General features: G+C 35.3%; 1 protein-coding gene across 2 annotated transcripts in view; it reads right to left on the bottom strand.

The window, feature by feature from the left end:
• The window catches only part of LOC115411734 (gamma-glutamyl hydrolase-like), a 37,708-nt gene that overhangs the window by 15,254 nt on the left and 2,768 nt on the right, over positions 1-19,686 (bottom strand). The window contains exons 2-7 of one of the 2 annotated variants that reach the window (XM_030123952.1): positions 19,024-19,062; positions 17,326-17,434; positions 15,771-15,821; positions 15,581-15,665; positions 14,342-14,480; positions 14,143-14,249 (exon numbers count right to left, since the gene is read on the bottom strand). In XM_030123952.1, the coding sequence (XP_029979812.1) occupies positions 14,143-14,249; positions 14,342-14,480; positions 15,581-15,665; positions 15,771-15,821; positions 17,326-17,434; positions 19,024-19,062 (530 nt within the window). The remainder of the gene's footprint in view (positions 1-14,142; positions 14,250-14,341; positions 14,481-15,580; positions 15,666-15,770; positions 15,822-17,325; positions 17,435-19,023; positions 19,063-19,686) is intronic. The other variant, XM_030123953.1, reaches the window with a different exon arrangement.

Below are 19,686 nucleotides of genomic sequence, written 5' to 3'. Positions count from 1 at the left end.
AACAGTTCTAAATGGATCCAAAGGCCTCAATAGATGGTTTCTGAGGTATTTAAACCTGTTTGAACCCATTGTTCAAGGGGGTCATCAGCGCCCCCCCAGTGGTCAAACATAAGGCTATAGTTCATGCTTCAAAAAATGAAATTTTGGTCAAAATCTATATACCTTTAAAAAGAGTTCTAAATGGATCACAAAGGCCTCAATAGATTGTTTCTGAGGTATTCAAACTTATTTCAACCCATTTTTGAGGGGGGTCATGAGTGGCCCGGTGGTCAAACATAAGGCTATATAGTTCATCCTCGAAAACATGAAATTTTGGTCATATTTTTATATACCTTTAAAAATAGTTCTAAATGGTTCTAAAGGCCTCAATAGATGATTTCTGAAGGATTTAAAGTTGTTTAAACCCATTTTTGAGGGGGGTCATCAGCGCCCCCCCCCCCCCAGTGGTAAAACATAAGGCTATAGTTCATGCTTCAAAATATGAAATTTTTTTCAAATTCTATATACCTTTAAAAACAGTTCTAAATGGTTCCAAAGACCTCAATTGATGGTTTCTGAGGAATTCAAACTTGTTGCAACCCATTTTTGAGCAGGGTCATAAACGTCCCCCGGTGGTCTAACATAAGGCTATAGTTCATGCTTCAAAACATGAAATTTTGGTCATGTTTGTATATACCTTTAAAAACAGTTCTAAATGGTTCCAAACGCATCAATAGATGATTTCTGAGGTATTTCAACCTGTTTTGAGGGGTCATCAGTGCCCCCCGGTTGTAAAACATAAGGCTATAGTTCATGCTTCAAAAAATGAAATTCTGGTCTAATTTTTATGTGCCTTTCAAAACAGTTCTAAATGGTTCCAAATGAATAAAAAGCCAATTTCTGAGGTATTTAAACCTGTTTAAACCCATTGTTCAAGGGGGTCATCAGCGCCCCCCAGTGGTCAAACATAAGGCTATAGTTCATGCTCCAAAACATGAAATTTTGGTCAAATTCTATATACCTTTCAAATCAGTTCCAAATGGTTCCAAAGGCATCAATAGATGATTTCTGAGGTATTTAAACCTATTTGAACCCATTGTTGAAAGGGGTCATCAGCGCCCCCAAGTTGTCAAACATAAGGCTATAGTTCATGCTTCAAAACATGAAATTTTGGTCAAATTCTATATACCTTTAAAAACAGTTCTAAATGGATCCAAAGGACTCAGTCGATGGTTTCTGAGGTATTCAAACTTGTTTCAACCCATTTTGAGGGGGGTCATGAGCGCCCCGGTGATATTTTTATGTACCTTTAAAAACAGTTCCAAATGGTTCAAAAGTCATCAACAGATGATTTCTGAGGTATTTAAACCTGTTTGGAGGGGTCATCAGCGCCCCCCGGTGGTCAAAGATAAGGCTATAGTTCATGGTCCAAAAAATGAAATTTTAGTCATATTTTTATGTGCCTTTCAAAACAGTTCTAAATGGTTCCAAATGAATAAAAAGCCAATTTCTGAGGTATTTAAACCTGCTTAAACCCATTGTTCAAGGGGGTAATCAGCACCCCCCAGTAGTCAAACATAAGGCTATAGTTCATGCTTCAAAAAATGAAATTTTGGTCAAAATCTATATACCTTTAAAAAGAGTCCTAAATGGATCCAAAGGCCTGAATAGATTGTTTCTGAGGTATTCAAACTTGTTTCAACCCATTTTTGAGGGGGGTCATGAGTGTCCCGGTGGTCAAACATAAGGCTATAGTTCATCCTCGAAAACATGAAATTTTGGTCATATTTTTATGTACCTTTCAAAACAGTTCCAAATGGTTCCAAAGGCATCAATAGAGGATTTCTGAAGTATTCAAACTTGTTTCAACCCATTTTTGAGGGGGGTCATTAGCGCCCCCCACCAGTGGACAAACATAAGGCTATAGTTCATGCTTCAAAAAATGAAATTTTGGTCAAATTCAAAATACCTTTAAAAAAAAGTTCTAAATTGATCACAAAGGCCTCAATAGATGATTTCTGAGGTATTCAAACGTGTTTGAACCCATTTTTTGAGGGGGGTCATCAGCGCCCCCCCAGCATTCAAACATAAGGCTATAGTTCATGCTTCAAAAAATGAAATTTTGGTCAAAATCTATATACCTTTAAAAACAGTCCTAAATGGATCCAAAGGCCTCAATAGATGGTTTCTGAGGTATTCAAACTTGTTTCAACCCATTTTTGAGGGGGGTCATGAGCGTCCCGGTGGTCAAACATAAGGCTATAGTTCATCCTCGAAAACATGAAATTTTGGTCATATTTTTATATACCTTTCAAAACAGTTCCAAATAGTTCCAAAGGCATCAATAGAGGATTTCTGAAGTATTCAAACTTGTTTCAACCCATTTTTGAGGGGGGTCATTAGCGCCCCACACCAGTGGTAAAACATAAGACTATAGTTCATGTTTCAAAAAATGAAATTTTGGTCAAAATCTATATACCTTTAAAAACAGTTCTAAATGGTTCCAAAGGCCTCAATAGATGATTTCTGAAGTATTCAAACTTGTTTAAACCCATTTTTGAGGGGGGTCATCAGTGCCCCCCCCTCAAGTGGTAAAACATAAGGCTATAGTTCATGGTTGAAAAAATGAAATTTTGGTCAAATTCTATATACCTTTAAAAACAGTTCTAAATGGATTCACAGGCCTCAATAGATGGTTTCTGAGGTATTCAAACTTGTTTCAACCCATTTTTGAGGGGGGTGATGAGCGTCCCGATGGTCAAACATAAGGCTATAGTTCATGCTCCAAAACATGAAATTTTGGTCATATTTTTATATACCATTCAAAACAGTTCCAAATGGTTCAAAAGGCATCAATAGATGATTTCTGAGGTATTTAAACCTTTTTGAACCCATTGTTGAAAGGGGTCATCAGCGACCCCAAGTTTTAAAACATAAGGCTATAGTTCATGCTTCAAAAAACGAAATTTTGGTCAAACTCTATATACCTTTAAAAACAGTTCTAAATGGATCCAAAGTCCTCAATGGATGATTTCTGAGGTATTCAAACTTGTTTGAACCCATTTTTTGAGGGGGGTCATCAGCGCCCCCCCAGTTGTCAAACATAAGGCTATAGTTCATGCTCCAAAATATGAAATTTTGGTCATATTTTTATATACCTTTCAAAACAGTTCCAAATGGTTCCAAATGAATAAAAAGCCAATTTCTGAGGTATTTAAACCTGTTTAAATGGGGGTCATCAGCGCCCCCCAGTGGTCAAACATAAGGCTATAGTTCATGCTTCAAAAAATGAAATTTTGGTCAAAATCTATATACCTTTAAAAAGAGTCCTAAATGGTTCCAAAGGCATCAATAGAGGATTTCTGAAGTATTCAAACTTGTTTCAACCCATTTTTTGAGGGGGGTCATTAGCGCCCCCCACCAGTGGACAAACATTAGGCTATAGTTCATGCTTCAAAAAATGAAATTTTGGTCAAATTCTAAATACCTTTAAAAACAGTTCTAAATGGATCCAAAGGCTAGAGGATTTCTGAAGTATTCAAACTTGTTTCAACCCATTTTTGAGGGGGGTCATTAGCACCCCCCACCAGTGGACAAACATTAGGCTATAGTTCATGCTTCAAAAAATGAAATTTTGGTCAAATTCTAAATACCTTTAAAAACAGTTCTAAATGGATCCAAAGGCCTCAATAGATGATTTCTGAGGTATTTAAACCTGTTTGAACCCATTTTTGAGGGGGGTCATGAGCGTCCCGGTGGTCAAAATGAAGGCTATAGTTAATGCTTAAAAATATGAAATTTTGGTCATATTTTTATATAACTTTCAAAACAGTTCCAAATGGTTCCAAAGGCATCAATAGATGATTTCTGAGGTATTTAAACCTGTTTGAACCCATTGTTGAAAGGGGTCATCAGCGCCCCCCAGTGGTCAAACATAAGGCTATAGTTCATGCTTCAAAAATGAAATTTTGGTCAAATCTATATACCTTTAAAACAGTTCTAAATGGTTCCAAAAGGCCTCATCGATGATTTCTGAAGTATTCAAACTGTTTAAACCCATTTTTGAGGGGGGTCATCAGTGCCCCCCCCTCAAGTGGAAAAACATAAGGCTATAGTTCATGGTTGAAAAATGAAATTTGGTCAAATTCTAATATAACTTTAAAAAACAGTTCTAAATGGATTCAAAGGCCTCAATATATGGTTTCTGAGGTATTCAAACTTGTTTCAACCCATTTTTGAGGGGGGTCATGAGCGTCCCGGTGGTCAAACATAAGGCTATAATTCATCCTCGAAAACATGAAATTTTGGTCATATTTCTATATACCTTTCAAAACAGTTCCAAATAGTTCCAAAGGCATCAATAGAGGATTTCTGAAGTATTCAAACTTGTTTCAACCCATTTTTGAGGGGCGTCATTAGCGCCCCCCACCAGTGGTAAAACATAAGGCTATAGTTCATGTTTCAAAAAATGACATTTTGGTCAAAATCTATATACCTTTAAAAACAGTTCTAAATGGTTCCAAAGGCCTCAATCGATGATTTCTGAAGTATTCAAACTTGTTTAAACCCATTTTTGAGGGGGGTCATTAGTGCCCCCCCCTCAAGTGGTAAAACATAAGGCTATAGTTCATGGTTGAAAAAATGAAATTTTGGTCAAATTCTATATACCTTTAAAAACAGTTCTAAATGGATTCAAAGGCCTCAATATATGGTTTCTGAGGTATTCAAACTTGTTTCAACCCATTTTTGAGGGGGGTGATGAGCGTCCCGGTGGTCAAACATAAGGCTATAGTTCATGCTCCAAAACATGAAATTTTGGTCATATTTTAATATAACTTTCAAAACAGTTCCAAATGGTTCCAAAGGCATCAATAGATGATTTCTGAGGTATTTAAACCTGTTTGAACCCATTGTTGAAAGGGGTCATCAGCGCCCCCAAGTTTTAAAACATAAGGCTATAGTTCACGCTTCAAAAAACGCAATTTTGGTCAAATTCTAAATACCTTTTAAAACAGTTCTAAATCGTTCCAAAGACCTCAATTGATGGTTTCTGAGGAATTCAAACTTGTTTCAACCCATTTTTGAGCAGGGTCATAAACGCCCCCCGGTGGTCTAACATAAGGCTATAGTTCATGCTTCAAAACATGAAATTTTGGTCATGTTTTTATATACCTTTAAAAACAGTTCTAAATGGTTCTAAAGGCCTCAATAGATGATTTCTGAAGGATTTACAGTTGTTTAAACCCATTTTTGAGGGGGGTCATCAGCGCCCCCCCCCCCCAGTGGTAAAACATAAGGCTATAGTTCATGCTTCAAAATATGAAATTTTGGTCTAATTTTTATGTGCCTTTCAAAACAGTTCTAAATGGTTCCAAATGAATAAAAAGCCAATTTCTGAGGTATTTAAACCTGTTTAAATGGGGGTCATCAGCGCCCCCCAGTGGTCAAACATAAGGCTATAGTTCATGCTTCAAAAAATGAAATTTTGGTCAAAATCTATATACCTTTAAAAAGAGTCCTAAATGGTTCCAAAGGCATCAATAGAGGATTTCTGAAGTATTCAAACTTGTTTCAACCCATTTTTGAGGGGGGTCATTAGCGCCCCCCACCAGTGGACAAACATTAGGCTATAGTTCATGCTTCAAAAAATGAAATTTTGGTCAAATTCTAAATACCTTTAAAAACAGTTCTAAATGGATCCAAAGGCCTCAATCGATGGTTTCTGAGGTATTTAAACTTGTTTGAACCCATTTTTGAGGGGGGTCATGAGCGTCCCGGTGGTCAAACATAAGGCTATAGTTCATGCTCCAAAACATGAAATTTTGGTCATATTTTTATATACCTTTCAAATCAGTTCCAAATGATTCCAAACGCATCAATAGATGATTTCTGAGGTATTTCAACCTGTTTGGAGGGGTCATCAGTGCCCCCCGGTCGTAAAACATAAGGCTATAGTTCATGCTTCAAAAAATGAAATTCTGGTCTAATTTTTATGTGCCTTTCAAAACAGTTCTAAATGGTTCCAAATGAATAAAAAGCCAATTTCTGAGGTATTTAAACCTGTTTAAACCCATTGTTCAAGGGGGTCATCAGCGCCCCCAGTGATCAAACATAAGGCTATAGTTCATGCTTCAAAAAATGAAATTTTGGTAAAAATCTATATACCTATATACCTTTAAAAAGAGTCCTAAATGGTTCCAAAGGCATCAAGTCTGAAGTATTCAAACTTGTTTCAACCCATTTTTGAGGGGGGTCATTAGCGCCCCCCACCAGTGGACAAACATAAGGCTATAGTTCATGCTTCAAAAAATGAAATTTTGGTCAAATTCTAAATACCTTTAAAAACAGTTCTAAATGGATCCAAAGGCCTCAATAGATGGTTTCTGAGGTATTCAAACTTGTTTCAACCCATTTTTGAGGGGGGTGATGAGCGTCCCGGTGGTCAAACATAAGGCTATAGTTCATGCTCCAAAAAATGAATTTTTTGTGAAATGTTATATACCTTTAAAAACAGTTCTAAAGGGTTCCAAAGGCCTCAGTAGATGGTTTCTGAGTTATTCAAACTTGTTTCAACCAATTTTTTAGGAATTTCATCAGCGCCCACCGGTGGTAAAACATAAGGCTATAGTTCATGCTAAAAACATGAAATTTTGGTCATATTTTTATGTACCTTTAAAAACAGTTCCAAATGGTTCCAAAGGAATCAACAGATGATTTCTGAGGTATTTAAACCTGTTAAAACCATTTGTTGAGGGGGGTCATCAGCATCCCCCGGTGGTCAAACATAATGCTCTAAAAAATTCAATTTTTGTCAAATTCTATATACCTTTAGAAACATTTCTAAAGGGTTCCCAAGCCCTCAATAGGTGGTTTCTAAGGTATTCAAACTTGTTTCAACCCATTTTTGAGGGGGGTCAAAAGTGCCCCCCGGTCATCAAACTCATGCTCCAAAACATCAAATGTTGATCATATTTTTATAAACCTTTAAAAACAGTTCTAAATGGTTCCAAAGGCATGAATAGATGATTTTGGAGGTATTTAAATCTTTTTAAACCCATTGTTGAGAGAGATCATCAGCGCACCCCAGGTGTAAACCATAAGGCTATAGTTCATGCTCCAAAAAATGAAATTTATGTCAAATTTTAATATCCCTTTAAAAACAGTTATAAATGGATCCAAAGGCCTCAATAGATGATTTCTGAGGTATTCAAACTTGTTTGAACCCATTTTTTGAGGGGGGTCATCAGTTCCCCCCCAGTTGTCAAACATAAGGCTGTAGTTCATGCTTCAAAAAATGAAATTTTTGTCAAATTCTATATACCTTTAAATACAGTTCTAAAGGCCTCAATAGATGGTTTCTGAGGTATTCAAAATTGTTTTAACCCATTTTTGAGGGGGGTCATGAGCGCCCCGGTGGTCAAAAATAAGGCTATAGTTCATGCTCCACAACATGAAATTTTGATCATATTTTTATATACCTTTAAAACACTTCTAAATGCTTCATAAAGTATCAATGGATTATTTCTGAGGTATTCAAACCTGTTTGAACCCATTTTTTAAGGGGGGTCATCAGCGCCCCCCGGTGGTCAAACATAAGGCTTTAGTTCGTGGTCGAAATCATGAAACTTTGGTAATACTTTAAAAAAAGTTCTAAATGGATCCAAAGGAATCAAAAGCTAATTTCTTAGGTATTTAAACCTGTTTAAACTCATTGTTCAAAGGGGTCATCAGCACCCCCCAGTGGTCAAACATAAGGCTATAATATGTGCTCCAAAAAAAATTAAATTCTGGTCATATTTTTATATACCTTTATAAACAGTTCTAAATGGTTCCAAAGGCATAAAAAGATGATTTCTGAGGTATTTAAACTTGTTTCAGTCAATTTTTGAGGGGAGTCGATTTTGCCCCCCGGTGGTCAAACATAAGGCTATAGTTCATGCTCCAAAAAATGAAATTTTTTTGAAATGTTATATACCTTCAAAAACAGTTCTAAAGGGTTCCAAAGGCCTCAGTAGATGGTTTCTGAGTTATTCAAACTTGTTTCAACCCATTTTTTAGGGGGGTCATAAGTGCCCCCCAGTCGTCAAACATGCTCCAAAACATGAAATTTTGGTCATATTTTTATATACCTTTAAAAAGAGTTATAAATGGTTCCAACGGAATCAATAGATGATTTCTGAGGCATTTAAAACTTCTAAAACCCATTATTGAGGGGGGTCATCAGCGCTCCCCGGTGGTCAAAGATAAGGCATTAGTATGTGCTCCAAAAAATAAAAATTCTGGTCATATTTTTATATACCTTTATAAACAGTTCTAAATGGTTCCAAAGGCATAAAAAGATGATTTCCAAGGTATTTAAACTTGTTTCAGCCCATTTTTTAGGGGAGTCGATTGCGCCCCCCCGGTGGTCAAACAAGTTCATGCTCCAAAAAATGAAATTTTGGTCAAATGTTATATAACTTTAAAAACAGTTCTAAAGGGTTCCGAAGGCCTCAACAGATGGTTTTTGAGGTATTCAAACTTGTTTCAACCCATTTTTGAGGGGGGTCATAAGTGCACCCCATTCGTCAAACATAAGGCTATAGTTCATGCTCCAAAACATAAAATTTTGGTCATTTTTTTTATATACCTTTAAAAAAAGTTCTAAATGGTTCCAAAGGCCTGAATAGATGATTTCTGAGTTATTCAAACTTGTTTCAACCCATTTTTGAGGCGGGTCATCAGTGCCCCCCGGTGGTAAAACATAAGGCTATAGTTCATGCTTCAAAACATGAAATTTTGGTCATATTTTTATATACCTTTAACAACAGTTCCAAATGGTTCCAAAGGCATCAATAGATGATTTCTGAGGTATTTAACCTTGTTTCAATCAATTTTTGATGGGGGTCGATTGCGCCCTCCAGTGGTCAAACATAAGGCTCTGAAAAATGAAATTTTGGACATATTTTTATATACCTTTAAAAACAGTTGTAAATGCTTCATAGGGTATCAATAGATGATTTCTGAGGCATTTAAAGCTGTTTAAACCCATTGTTCAAAGGGGTCATCAGTGCCCCCCACTGGTCAACCATAACATGAAATTTTTGTCATATTTTTATATACCTTTAAAAACACTTCTAAATGCTTCATAAGGTATCAATAGATGATTTCTGAGGTATTTAAACCTGTTTAAACCCATTTTTGAGGGGGGTCATCAGCGCCCCCTGGTGGTCAAACATAAGGCTACAGTTAATGGTCCTAAACATGAAATTTTGGTCATATTTTTATATACATTTAAAAACAGTTATAAATGGTTCCAAAGGCCTCAATAGATGATTTCTGAGGTATTCGAACTTGTTTCAACCCATTGTTGAGGGAGGTCAACAGCGCCCCCCGGCGGTCAAAGATAATGCATTAGTATATGTTCCAAAAAATAAAAATTCTGGTCATATTCTATATACCTTTAAACACAGTTGTAAATGCTTCATAAGGTATCAATAGATGATTTCTGATGCATTGAAAGTCGTTTAAACCCATTTTTCAAAGGGGTCATCAGCGCCCCCCATTGGTCAGACATAAGGCTCCACATAATGAAATTTCTTTCCTATTTTATATCCCTTTAAAAACAATCCTAAATGGTTCTAAAGGCATCAACAGATGATTTCTGAGGTAATTAAACTTGTTTCAATCAATTTTTTAGGGGTGTCGATTGCGCCCTCGGGTGGTCAAACATAAGGCTCCAAAAAATGAAATTTTGGTCAAATTCTATATACCTTTCAAAACAGTTCTAAAGGGTTCCAAAGGCCTCAATAGGTGGTTTTTGAGGTATTCAAACTTGTTTCAACCCATTTTTTAGGGGGGTCATAAGTGCCCCCCAGTCGTCAAACATAACATAACATGCTCCAAAACACGAAATTTTGGTCATATTTTTATATACCTCTAAAAACAGTTCTAAAAGGTTCCAAAGGCATCAATAGATGATTTCTGAGGTATTTAAACTTTTTTCAATCCATTTTTGAGGGGAGTCATGAGCGTCCCCCAGTGGTCAAACGTAAGTCTATACTTCATGCTCCAAAAATTGAAATTTTGGTCAAATTCTATATACCTTTAAAAACAGTTATAAATGCTTCCAAAGGCCTCAATAGATGATTTTTGAGGTATTCAAACTTGTTTCAACCCATTTTTGAGGCAGGTCATTAGCGCCCCCCAGACGTCAAACATGCTCCAAAACATGAAATTTTGGTCATATTTTTATATACATTTAAAACAGTTCTAAATTGTTCCAAATGCATCAATAGATGATTTCTGAGGTATTTAAACTTGTTTCAATCCATTTTTGAGGGGGGGTCAATTGCACCCCCTGGTGGAAAAACATAAGGCTATAGTTCATGCTCCAAAACATGAAATTTTGGTCAAATTTTTATGTACATTTAAAAACGGTTCCAAATGGTTCCAAACGCATCAATAGATGATTTCTGAGGTATTTAAACCTGTTTAAACCCATTTTTGAAAGGTTTCATCAGCGCCCCCCCGTGGTCAAACATGCTCCAAAAAATGAAATTTTGGTCAAATTCTATATACCTTTAAAAACAGTTCTAAATTGTTCCAAAGGCCTCAATAGACGATTTCTGAGGTATTCAAACTTTTTTCAACCCATTTTTTGAGGAGGGTCGTAAGCGCCCTCCCGGTGGTAAAACATAAGGCTATAGTTCATGCTCCAAAACATGAAATTTTGGTCATATTTTCATATACCTTTAAAAACAGTTCTAAATCCTTCCAAAGGCATCAATAGATGATTTCTGAGGTATTTAAACAATTTTAAACCCATTGACATTTTGGTAATATTTTTATATACTTTTAAAAACAGTTCTAAATGGTTCCAAAGGAATCAAAAGCTAATTTCTGAGGTATTTAAACCTGTTTAAATCCATTTTTCAAAGGGGTCATCATCGCCCCCAAGTTGTTAAACATAAGGCTATAGTATGTGCTCCAGAAAAAAAAAAATTCTGGTCATATTTTTATATACCGTTATAAACAGTTCTAAATGGTTCCAAAGGCCTCAATAGATGATTTCTGAGGTATTTAAACTTGTTTCAATCCATTTTTGAGGGGAGTCGATTTCACCCCCCGTTTGTCAAAAATTAAGCTATAGTTCATGCTCCAAAAAATGAAATTTTGGTCAAATTCTGTGTACCTTTTAAAACAGTTCTAAAGGATTCCAACGACCTCAATAGATGATTTCTGAGGTATTCAAACTTGTTTCAAGGGTCAAAAACATCCCAGTGGTCAAACATAAGGCTATAGTTCATGCTCCAATACATAAAATTTTGGTCATACTTTTATATACCTTTAAAAACAGTTCAAAATGGTTCCAAAGGCTTCAATAGATGATTTCTGAGGTATTTAAACTTGTTTCAATCCATTTTTGAGGGGGGTTGATTGCGCCCCTCTGTGGTAAAACATAAGGCTCCAAAAAAAAAAAAAATTTTGGTCAAATTCGATATTCCTTTAAAAACAGTTATAAATGGTCCCAACGGCCTCAATAGATGATTTCTGAGGTATTCAAACTTGTTTCAACCCATTTTTGAGGCAGGTCATCAGCGCCCCCCCGGTGGTAAAACATAAGGCTATAGTTCATGCTGCAAAACATGAAATTTTGTTGATATTTTTATATACGTTTAAAAACAGTTCCAAATGGTTCCAAAGGCATCAATAGATGATTTCTGAGGTATTTAAACCTGTTTAAAACCATTGTTCAAAGGGGTCATCAGTGCCCCCCGGTGGACAAAGATAAGGCATTAGTATGTGCTCAAAAAAAAAAAAATTCTGGTCATATTTTTAAGTGCCTTTAAAAACAGTTCTAAATGCTTCATAAGGTATCAATAGATGATTTCTGAGGTATTTAAATCTATTTAAACCCATTGTTCAAAGGGGTCATCAGCGCCCCCCAGTGGTCAAACGTAACGCTATAGTTCATGCTCCACAAAATGAAATTTTGGTCCTATTTTTATACACCTTTAAAAACAGTTCTAAAGGGTTCCAAATGCCTCAATAGATGGTTTCTGAGGTATTCAAACTTGTTTCAACCCATTTTTGAGGGGGGTCATAAGCGCCCCCCAGTCGAAAAACATAAGGCTCCAAAACATGAAATTTTGGTCATATTTTTACATACCTTTAAAAACAGTTCCAAATGGTTCCAAAGGCATCAATAGATGATGTCTGAGGTATTTAAACCTCTTTAAAACCCTTGTACAAAGGGGTCATCAGCAACCCCCAGTGGTCAAACATAATGCTCCCAAAATGAAGTTCTGGTGAAATTCCATATACCTTTAAAAACAGTTTTAAATGGTTCCAAAGGTATCAATAGATTATTTCTTAAGTATTTAACCCAGTTTCAAATAATTTTTGAGGGAGGTTCATCAGCACCCCCCCGGTGGTCAAACATAAGGCATCAAAAAAGGAAATTCTGGTCAAATCCTATTTCCTATATCCTATATACCTTTTAAAACAGTTCTACATGGTTCCAAAGGTCTCAATAGATGATTTCTGAGGTATTCAAACGTTTTTCAACCCATTTTTTAGGGGGGTCATCAGCGCCCCCCGTTGGTAAGGTTGGTTGGTTCATGCTCCTGAACATGAAATTTTTGTCATATTTTTACATACCTTTAAAAACAGTTCTAAATAGTTCCAAAGGTATCAACAGATGATTTATGAGGTATTTAAACCTGTTTAAACCCACTGTTGAAAGGGGTCATTAATGCCCCCCAGTGGCCAAAAATAAGGCTATAGGTCATGCTCCAAAAAATGAAATTTTGGTCATGGTTTTATATACCTTTAAAAACAGTTGTAAATGGTTCCAAAGGCATCAATAGATAATGTCTGAGGTATTTAAACGTTTTTCAATCCATTTTTGAGGGGGGTCGATTGCCCCCCTCAGTGGTCAAACATAAGGCTATAGTTCATTCTGTAAAAAAATGAAATTCTGGTCAAATTCTATATATCTTTAAAACATGTTCTAAATGGTTCCAAAGGCATCAAAAGATGACTTCTTAGGTATTTAAACTTGTTTCAATCTATTTTTTAGGGGGGTCAATACCCCCCCCCCCCCCCCCCGGTGGTCCAACATAAGGCTATAGTTCATGCTCCAAAACATGAAATTTTGGTCAAATTTTATATACCTTTATAAACAGTTCTAAATGGTTTCAAAGGCCTCAGCAGATAACTTCTGAGGTATTCAAACTTTTTTCCACCCATTTTAGTGGGGTCATCAGCGCCCCCCGGTGGTCAAACGTAAGGCTATAGTTCATGCTCCAAAAAATGAAATTTTGGTCAAATTGTATGTACCTTTTAAAACAGTTCTAAGCGGTTCCAAATGCATCAATAGATGATTTCTGAGGTATTTCAACCTGTTTAAACCCATTGTTCAAAGGGGTCATCAGCGCCCCCCAGTGGTCAAACATAAGGCTATAGATCATGCTCCAAAAAATGAAATTTTGATCCTATTTTAACATACATTTAAAAACAGTTCTAAATCGTTTAAAAGGCATCAATAAATGATTTCTGAGGTATTTAAACTTGTTTCAATCCATTTTTGAGGGGGGTCATCAGCGCCCCCCAGTGGTCGAACATAAAGTTATAGAATGTGCTCCAAAAAACTGCATTCTGGTCAAATTCTCTATACTTTTAAAAACAGTTCTGAAATGTTCCAAAGGCTTCAACACATGATTTCTGAGGTATTTAAACCTATTTCAACCTATTTTTGAGGAGGGTCATCAGCACTCCCCTGTGGTCAAACATAAGGCTATAGTATGTGCTCCAAAAAATGAAATTAGGGTTATATTTTGAAGAAAGTAACCAAAGTTACAACAGTTAGCTCTTTGACTCTTTAATTTTTTTTTTTCTTTTTGAAATAATTTTGTTATTATGTGCTACTAAAAACACCCATTGCTTTCGAAGTAAAATTATCTTTCAAAATGCTGTGTTAAAAACCTCCTCACTCCATTCTAATAATAATAATAATAATAATAATAATAATAATAATAATAATAATAATAACAATAATATTAATGGATTTGATTTCTATAGCGCTTTTAAAGCCACCGAAAGCACTTAAAAGTTATGTTTTTAATAGGGGCATAATAATGACTTTAACGCAGCTGCAGTTATAATTTTAATAAAACACACCTCCACTGTCACACTCCACTTGTGAGAGTTTTCCGTCAGTGGCTGAGTTGACAGATCCTCCATGAGTTCCGGTGGGAAGTCTTTAAACATCCTGCTGTCTTTGGCTTCTGAAAACAAATCATAACATTAATCCAGCCACGACCATGTACTTCATTTTAACTGGTTACATTTGGTGGAAGCAAAAACCCAACTGACGTACCATTGGTGAAATTCAAAGGCAACCCTATACCATGTGTGTCAGTTTGCGTCCGGACACTGTTTTTGCTTGTCAAATGCATCAGCTGCTGAAATCCAAGACAGGTGCCCCACACAGGGAAATAATCGCCACTTTTGTTTGCCTAAAACATCATACAGTCGCAGAAAAAATGATCAGACTACCCCTTGTTTTCTTCAATTTCTTGGTCATTTTATTGTATTCAAGAAAATAATAAATACAGATTTAAAGAATTAATGAAAGAGTATTGATTTGCAAAACAATGCTCGGTGTCTGCCAAGGTTATTATTATAACTAACGAAAACTAACGAAATGATGAAAACTAGAATTGAAAAAACATTTTCCTTAACTGAAATAAATAAAAACTATTATTACAGGATAAAAACGTTGACTAACTGAAACTGTATTGTGTGCTTACAAAACTTACTAAAACATGTAAAAATTAAAATTTCTTTCAGGGGCCACATTCAGCCCGCTTTCATCCACCTGTCAGTTAATGATAGATTTGACTGAAAATGTCACTTTTTCTTTCAGTTTTTTTTTTTTTTTTTGGTTTCTGATTTAAAAACCCTTAAGTTTAATCTGAAGCTTTTATGAAATACGGGAAAATGTCTGATTTTCACTGAAAAAATGCAAAATAAAGATGATAAAATTATAATAAATGGTGACAAATCATGTAAGAAAAGTTAAATGTAGAGAAAATTGCTGCAGTAGTAACACTGCGTCTTTATGGGTTAATTTAATAGCTGATATTCCATTCCATTTTCCATGTTTTCTTAATAATAACCAAAATCACTTCAATTCTTACATCAATATCTATGGCATTGTACTGACAAAAACAGTGCTTTTAGGCATTCCATGTTTTCTTTTCTGTCTGTTTTAGTCACATGATACACACAGGAGTTAGTACTTGATTACAAAACCATTATTTTTGATGACTTTTGATGGTCTAATAATTTTTGCCGTGACTGTATTTATTTATTTTTTCTCTATTATTTGATTTTTTGTGTATTGTTTATCATTATTATTATCATTTTTCTATTGTTCGATTTTTTTTTTATTTGTGTATTGTTTATTATTATTATTATTTTTGTTTCATATGTTTTGTATTATGTCTGTGTCTGAAATAAACTAACCCAAAACCTAAAACTTAAACTGTATAGACCATGTAGCGTAATCCAGCATCAGTACAGAAGAAATGTTTAGGATCTTACAGATATTTACCTCAATAGCTAGGTCATAAAAGATCTGTGCAGCTCTTTGATAACCAGAAGAGGTAATGCTGGTAATTCCACCTGGGAAAAGAATCCTGCCAACACGGAACAAATAGGAAGATCCGTTATCAATGAAAATCAATGAAAAGGTTAAATAATGGAAAGTGATGTGATTTTGTTGATAATGCACATAAATGTACCCGTTAATGGAGTTGAATAGTTTTGTGTACTCTTTCACCGTCCTGTTAATCCTGCAGAAATTCAAAGGGGAGGTTAAAGGTTTTAGTTCACAAAGGCTCATGTAGAACAGGGGTCTCAAACTCATTTTCTTTCAGTGGCCACATTCAGCCCCATTTCATCTCCAGTGGGCTGAACCAGTAAAATAATAGCATAATAACCTATAGATAATGGCATCTCCATTAAATTTTGAAAAAATACCCATTAAATTTTGAAAAATACTTACTTTTATAAACTATGCAAACAAAAGAAGATGTGAATAACCTGAAAAAAACGGAAATTTCTTAAGAAAAATAAGGGCAATTTTAACAATACTATACTTCAACTTATCATTTCTACATGTGCATTATGGATTGGATCAAGGTTATTATCGTTAACGAAAACTAACGAAATGACGAAAACTAGGATTGTAAAAACATTTTTGTGAACTGAAATAAATAAAAAACTATAATTAAAAGAAAAAAACGATCACTAACTGAAACTGTATTGTGTGTTTACAAAACTAACTAAAACGTAAAAAAAATTATGGATAAAATTCCCTTCGTTTTTGTCTTTGTCAATGTCGGATTGATACGAAAGCGATTTATTTCCCTCAAGCAATTTTAGCTGCTGGCACCGTATGATATTTAACGGTCTGTCACTTGTTGTCACTCGTCGTTTAGAGTCGTCTTCTGGTCCCCACTCTACCTGGGAACATGGAGACTAAAGTTGGGAGAAAGCAGCAGAGTCCTGTCTGGGATTTATTTGAATACGACGGTGAAGAAGATAAAAGATATTAAAAAAAAATAAAACTAATACTAAAACTATGCATTTAGAAAATAACGAAAACTAATAAAAACTAACAAATCTGCTCTAAAAACTAATTAAAACTAACTGAATTAGAGAAAAAAAAGTCCAAACTAAATAAAACTAAACTATAATGAAAAATCCAAAACTATTATAACCTTGGATCGGATCTACAAATCTTGGATTTCATCAATATCAATATCGGAATCTACACTAAACATCTACATTTAACATCGGATCTACACTAAACACTTAGTAACAGACAGAAAATAGTTCAAATTGTGCTTAATTTTCTTTAGACATTTCAGGTTGTTCATATTTGTTCAGGTTATTCACATATTATTGTTAAAGGATAGTTTGGAAATGGAAATATTTGTATAATTTCATGTTATTTTTTGCACTAAAACAAAGACAAAAATTTGAAGCTGTTATTATTTATAGGCATAGTGTAATTTTTTTTTTTTTTTTTTCCCACATCAAACCTAGAAGAAAATATGGAGTCATTATTTTTTTGTAGGTTCTTCTGCTGTTATTATTTGACTGTAGATCATATTAGTCTGTATCTGGAACCGGAACTAAAATGAGTTCCACAGCCTTGACTGTGGAATTTTTGCACTTTGCAAATTCATCCAATGGGCCAGACTGGAACCTTTGCCGCATTTGGCCCCCTAGCCGCATGTTTGAGACCCCTGTTTTAGAAGGGGTTAAATAATGACAATGACACATGCTCACATAACAGGCACGACCCGCGCTCCTCCAGACTCCAGGTACTTGACATAAGAAGCAGCAATGTAGGCGGTTCGAAAATCTGTGGGATATTTAACTTCCTGAGCAAGCACACCTTCATGGAGAGACAGAAACACATGGTTCGGTTAGAGCAGTGGTTCTCTGTTTCTTTCTGCTTCACCCCTCGTACCCTACACTGTAATCACTGCGCTACATGCAAAAAGGAAAATAAATGCTTTAACTGAAAACAAAAAACATACACAGCACACAAATCCAAACTACCAACCCCCCCACCACCACCACCAGGTTCCTCAAGCACTCTTAAGTGCAAGGAAATGTGTGTGCAAATTGGCAATGGGAAAAATAAAAACCATAAAACAAGACTTAGTGGAAACAAAACAGGAAAAAAAATTAAGTGGGAAGAAAAAACAGGAAAAACAAGAAAAGCACTCGGAGAGCACAGACCTCCGCCAAGGCGGATCAGTCGCCCCCCCGATCACCACCAAAATTTAATCAGTTGTTCCTTGTGCCAGTATCAACATTTCCTGAAATTTTCATCCAAATCCGTCCATAACTTTTTGAGTTATCTTGGTAAAAAAAAAAAAAAAAAAACACGAAGCAAAGTGATCACAATACCTCCTGGTGGAGGTAAAAATGAGAGGGGAAAAAAATACCAGGGAAAAAAATTGAATGGGGAAAAAAACAGGAAAAAAATACCAGGAAAAAATTTAGTGATGGGGGAAAAAAAAAAAACTGTGGGAAAAAAATACAAGGAAAAAATTTTGCAGGGGAAAAAATACCTGGGAAAAAAATTCCAGGAAAAAAATTTAGTGGGGAAAAAATACCAGGAAAAACTTTTGTGGGGGCAAAAAAGTACCAGGAAAAAAAATTTAGTAGGGAAAAAAATTCCAGGAAAAAAAAACTTAGTGGGAAAAAAAATACCAGGAAAAAAAATGAATGGGAAGGTTGGGAACCACTGTATTAGAGCGTTATCGTCGACCACTGAGGCACATTGATGACCTCAATGACAGGTGGTTTTAAAAAATTCTAAGTAGTTTGTTACAAAATGCGTCAGTTTATTACATAATGCGGCTTTATTACAAGATGACGTGACATTCTTATTACATTTTGAACTTTTATTACATGATGGGAATTTATTACATATTGCGGCTCAAGAAGGCGTGAATACCTGACATTTTAGACATTTTTCAAGTACTTGGTAACAAATTGCTAACTGCTTCTGTGGTGTTTTAGCCTATTTTTCCAGTTTCCTCAGGTGGTGCTCAGTGGTCTCTGGTGATGGAGATGTAAGCCTATATACAATGTGCTAAAAAAAAAAAAGAATCATCATCAAACTTCTACAGTGTTTTAGATCATTTTTCAGGCTTTTTTAAAATGGGTTTTTAAGTTCACCTTGAGGTGTGTGAATATATTCCAAAGTTGTTTTTTTGTCAGGTGTTTGCCAACGTCCCCCAGTGGTTCAGTTGTAAGGTTATACTATGATCTCTGAAAATCATCATTTTGGTGTAGTTTAGGAACTGTTCTAAATTGTTCAGAGACATTCTAGTATTATAAAGTACTCTCTGGGATGTTTCGTTTGTCTTCTATGGTTTTTTCCAGGTTCAGAGTAAAACTGTGGCTCCCATAGTTTTGGATGTAAACTGTAAGGAAGGCTGAACTCATGATACTAAAACAAAAGCTTACCAATAATAGGTCGGTCATTTCTTTTGGATGCTGAATCTGCTGAACAGAGCATGTAAAAGGGAAATGGAAAACATTTATGAAATCATTGCATTTGTAAACAGTGAGAATACAGTGTGTGAAGCAGTGCATGGAAAAGAGAAAAAAAAAACAGGAATATGGATCAGATAACTGGAATAAATTTTGTAGATTTGACAGTTTACAGTAAACAGTGTTGGTTGGTGTTGTTTCAAGAACACCGATTGGTCAAAAATATCACATGACCCCATGAGCAAGTGGTTCCAAGAACAACAAACCCCGCCCCTCACACATACTGTAGTTTATTTTGGCATCGGTCCAGCTGATGTCAGCATATCAGTTACCTCTATATATGTGCCAAATTTGAAGTAAATTGAAACAAAATTAATGTTTTTATAGACATTTGAAATTTCGCCCATAAGTAAATGGGAAAAAAAAAAAAAAAACATTTCATGAAAAATTGGAAGTTTGACCTACTTTTCCCAAAATGTAACCGGATCTATTCTGGGTCACTGACAATCTATAAATCCAATTTGGTATGAATTTAGCCAATAGTTTTGCTGCTACAGATGTGAAATTTCACCAATTATAAGTAAACGGGGGGAAAAAAAAGATATTTAAAAATCCATGAAAAATTTAAACTTTAAC

The sequence above is a fragment of the Sphaeramia orbicularis genome, chromosome 20 (assembly GCF_902148855.1).
Source record: "Sphaeramia orbicularis chromosome 20, fSphaOr1.1, whole genome shotgun sequence".
NCBI lineage: Eukaryota > Metazoa > Chordata > Actinopteri > Kurtiformes > Apogonidae > Sphaeramia > Sphaeramia orbicularis.
This window is presented reverse-complemented; position numbering and strand designations above follow the sequence as displayed.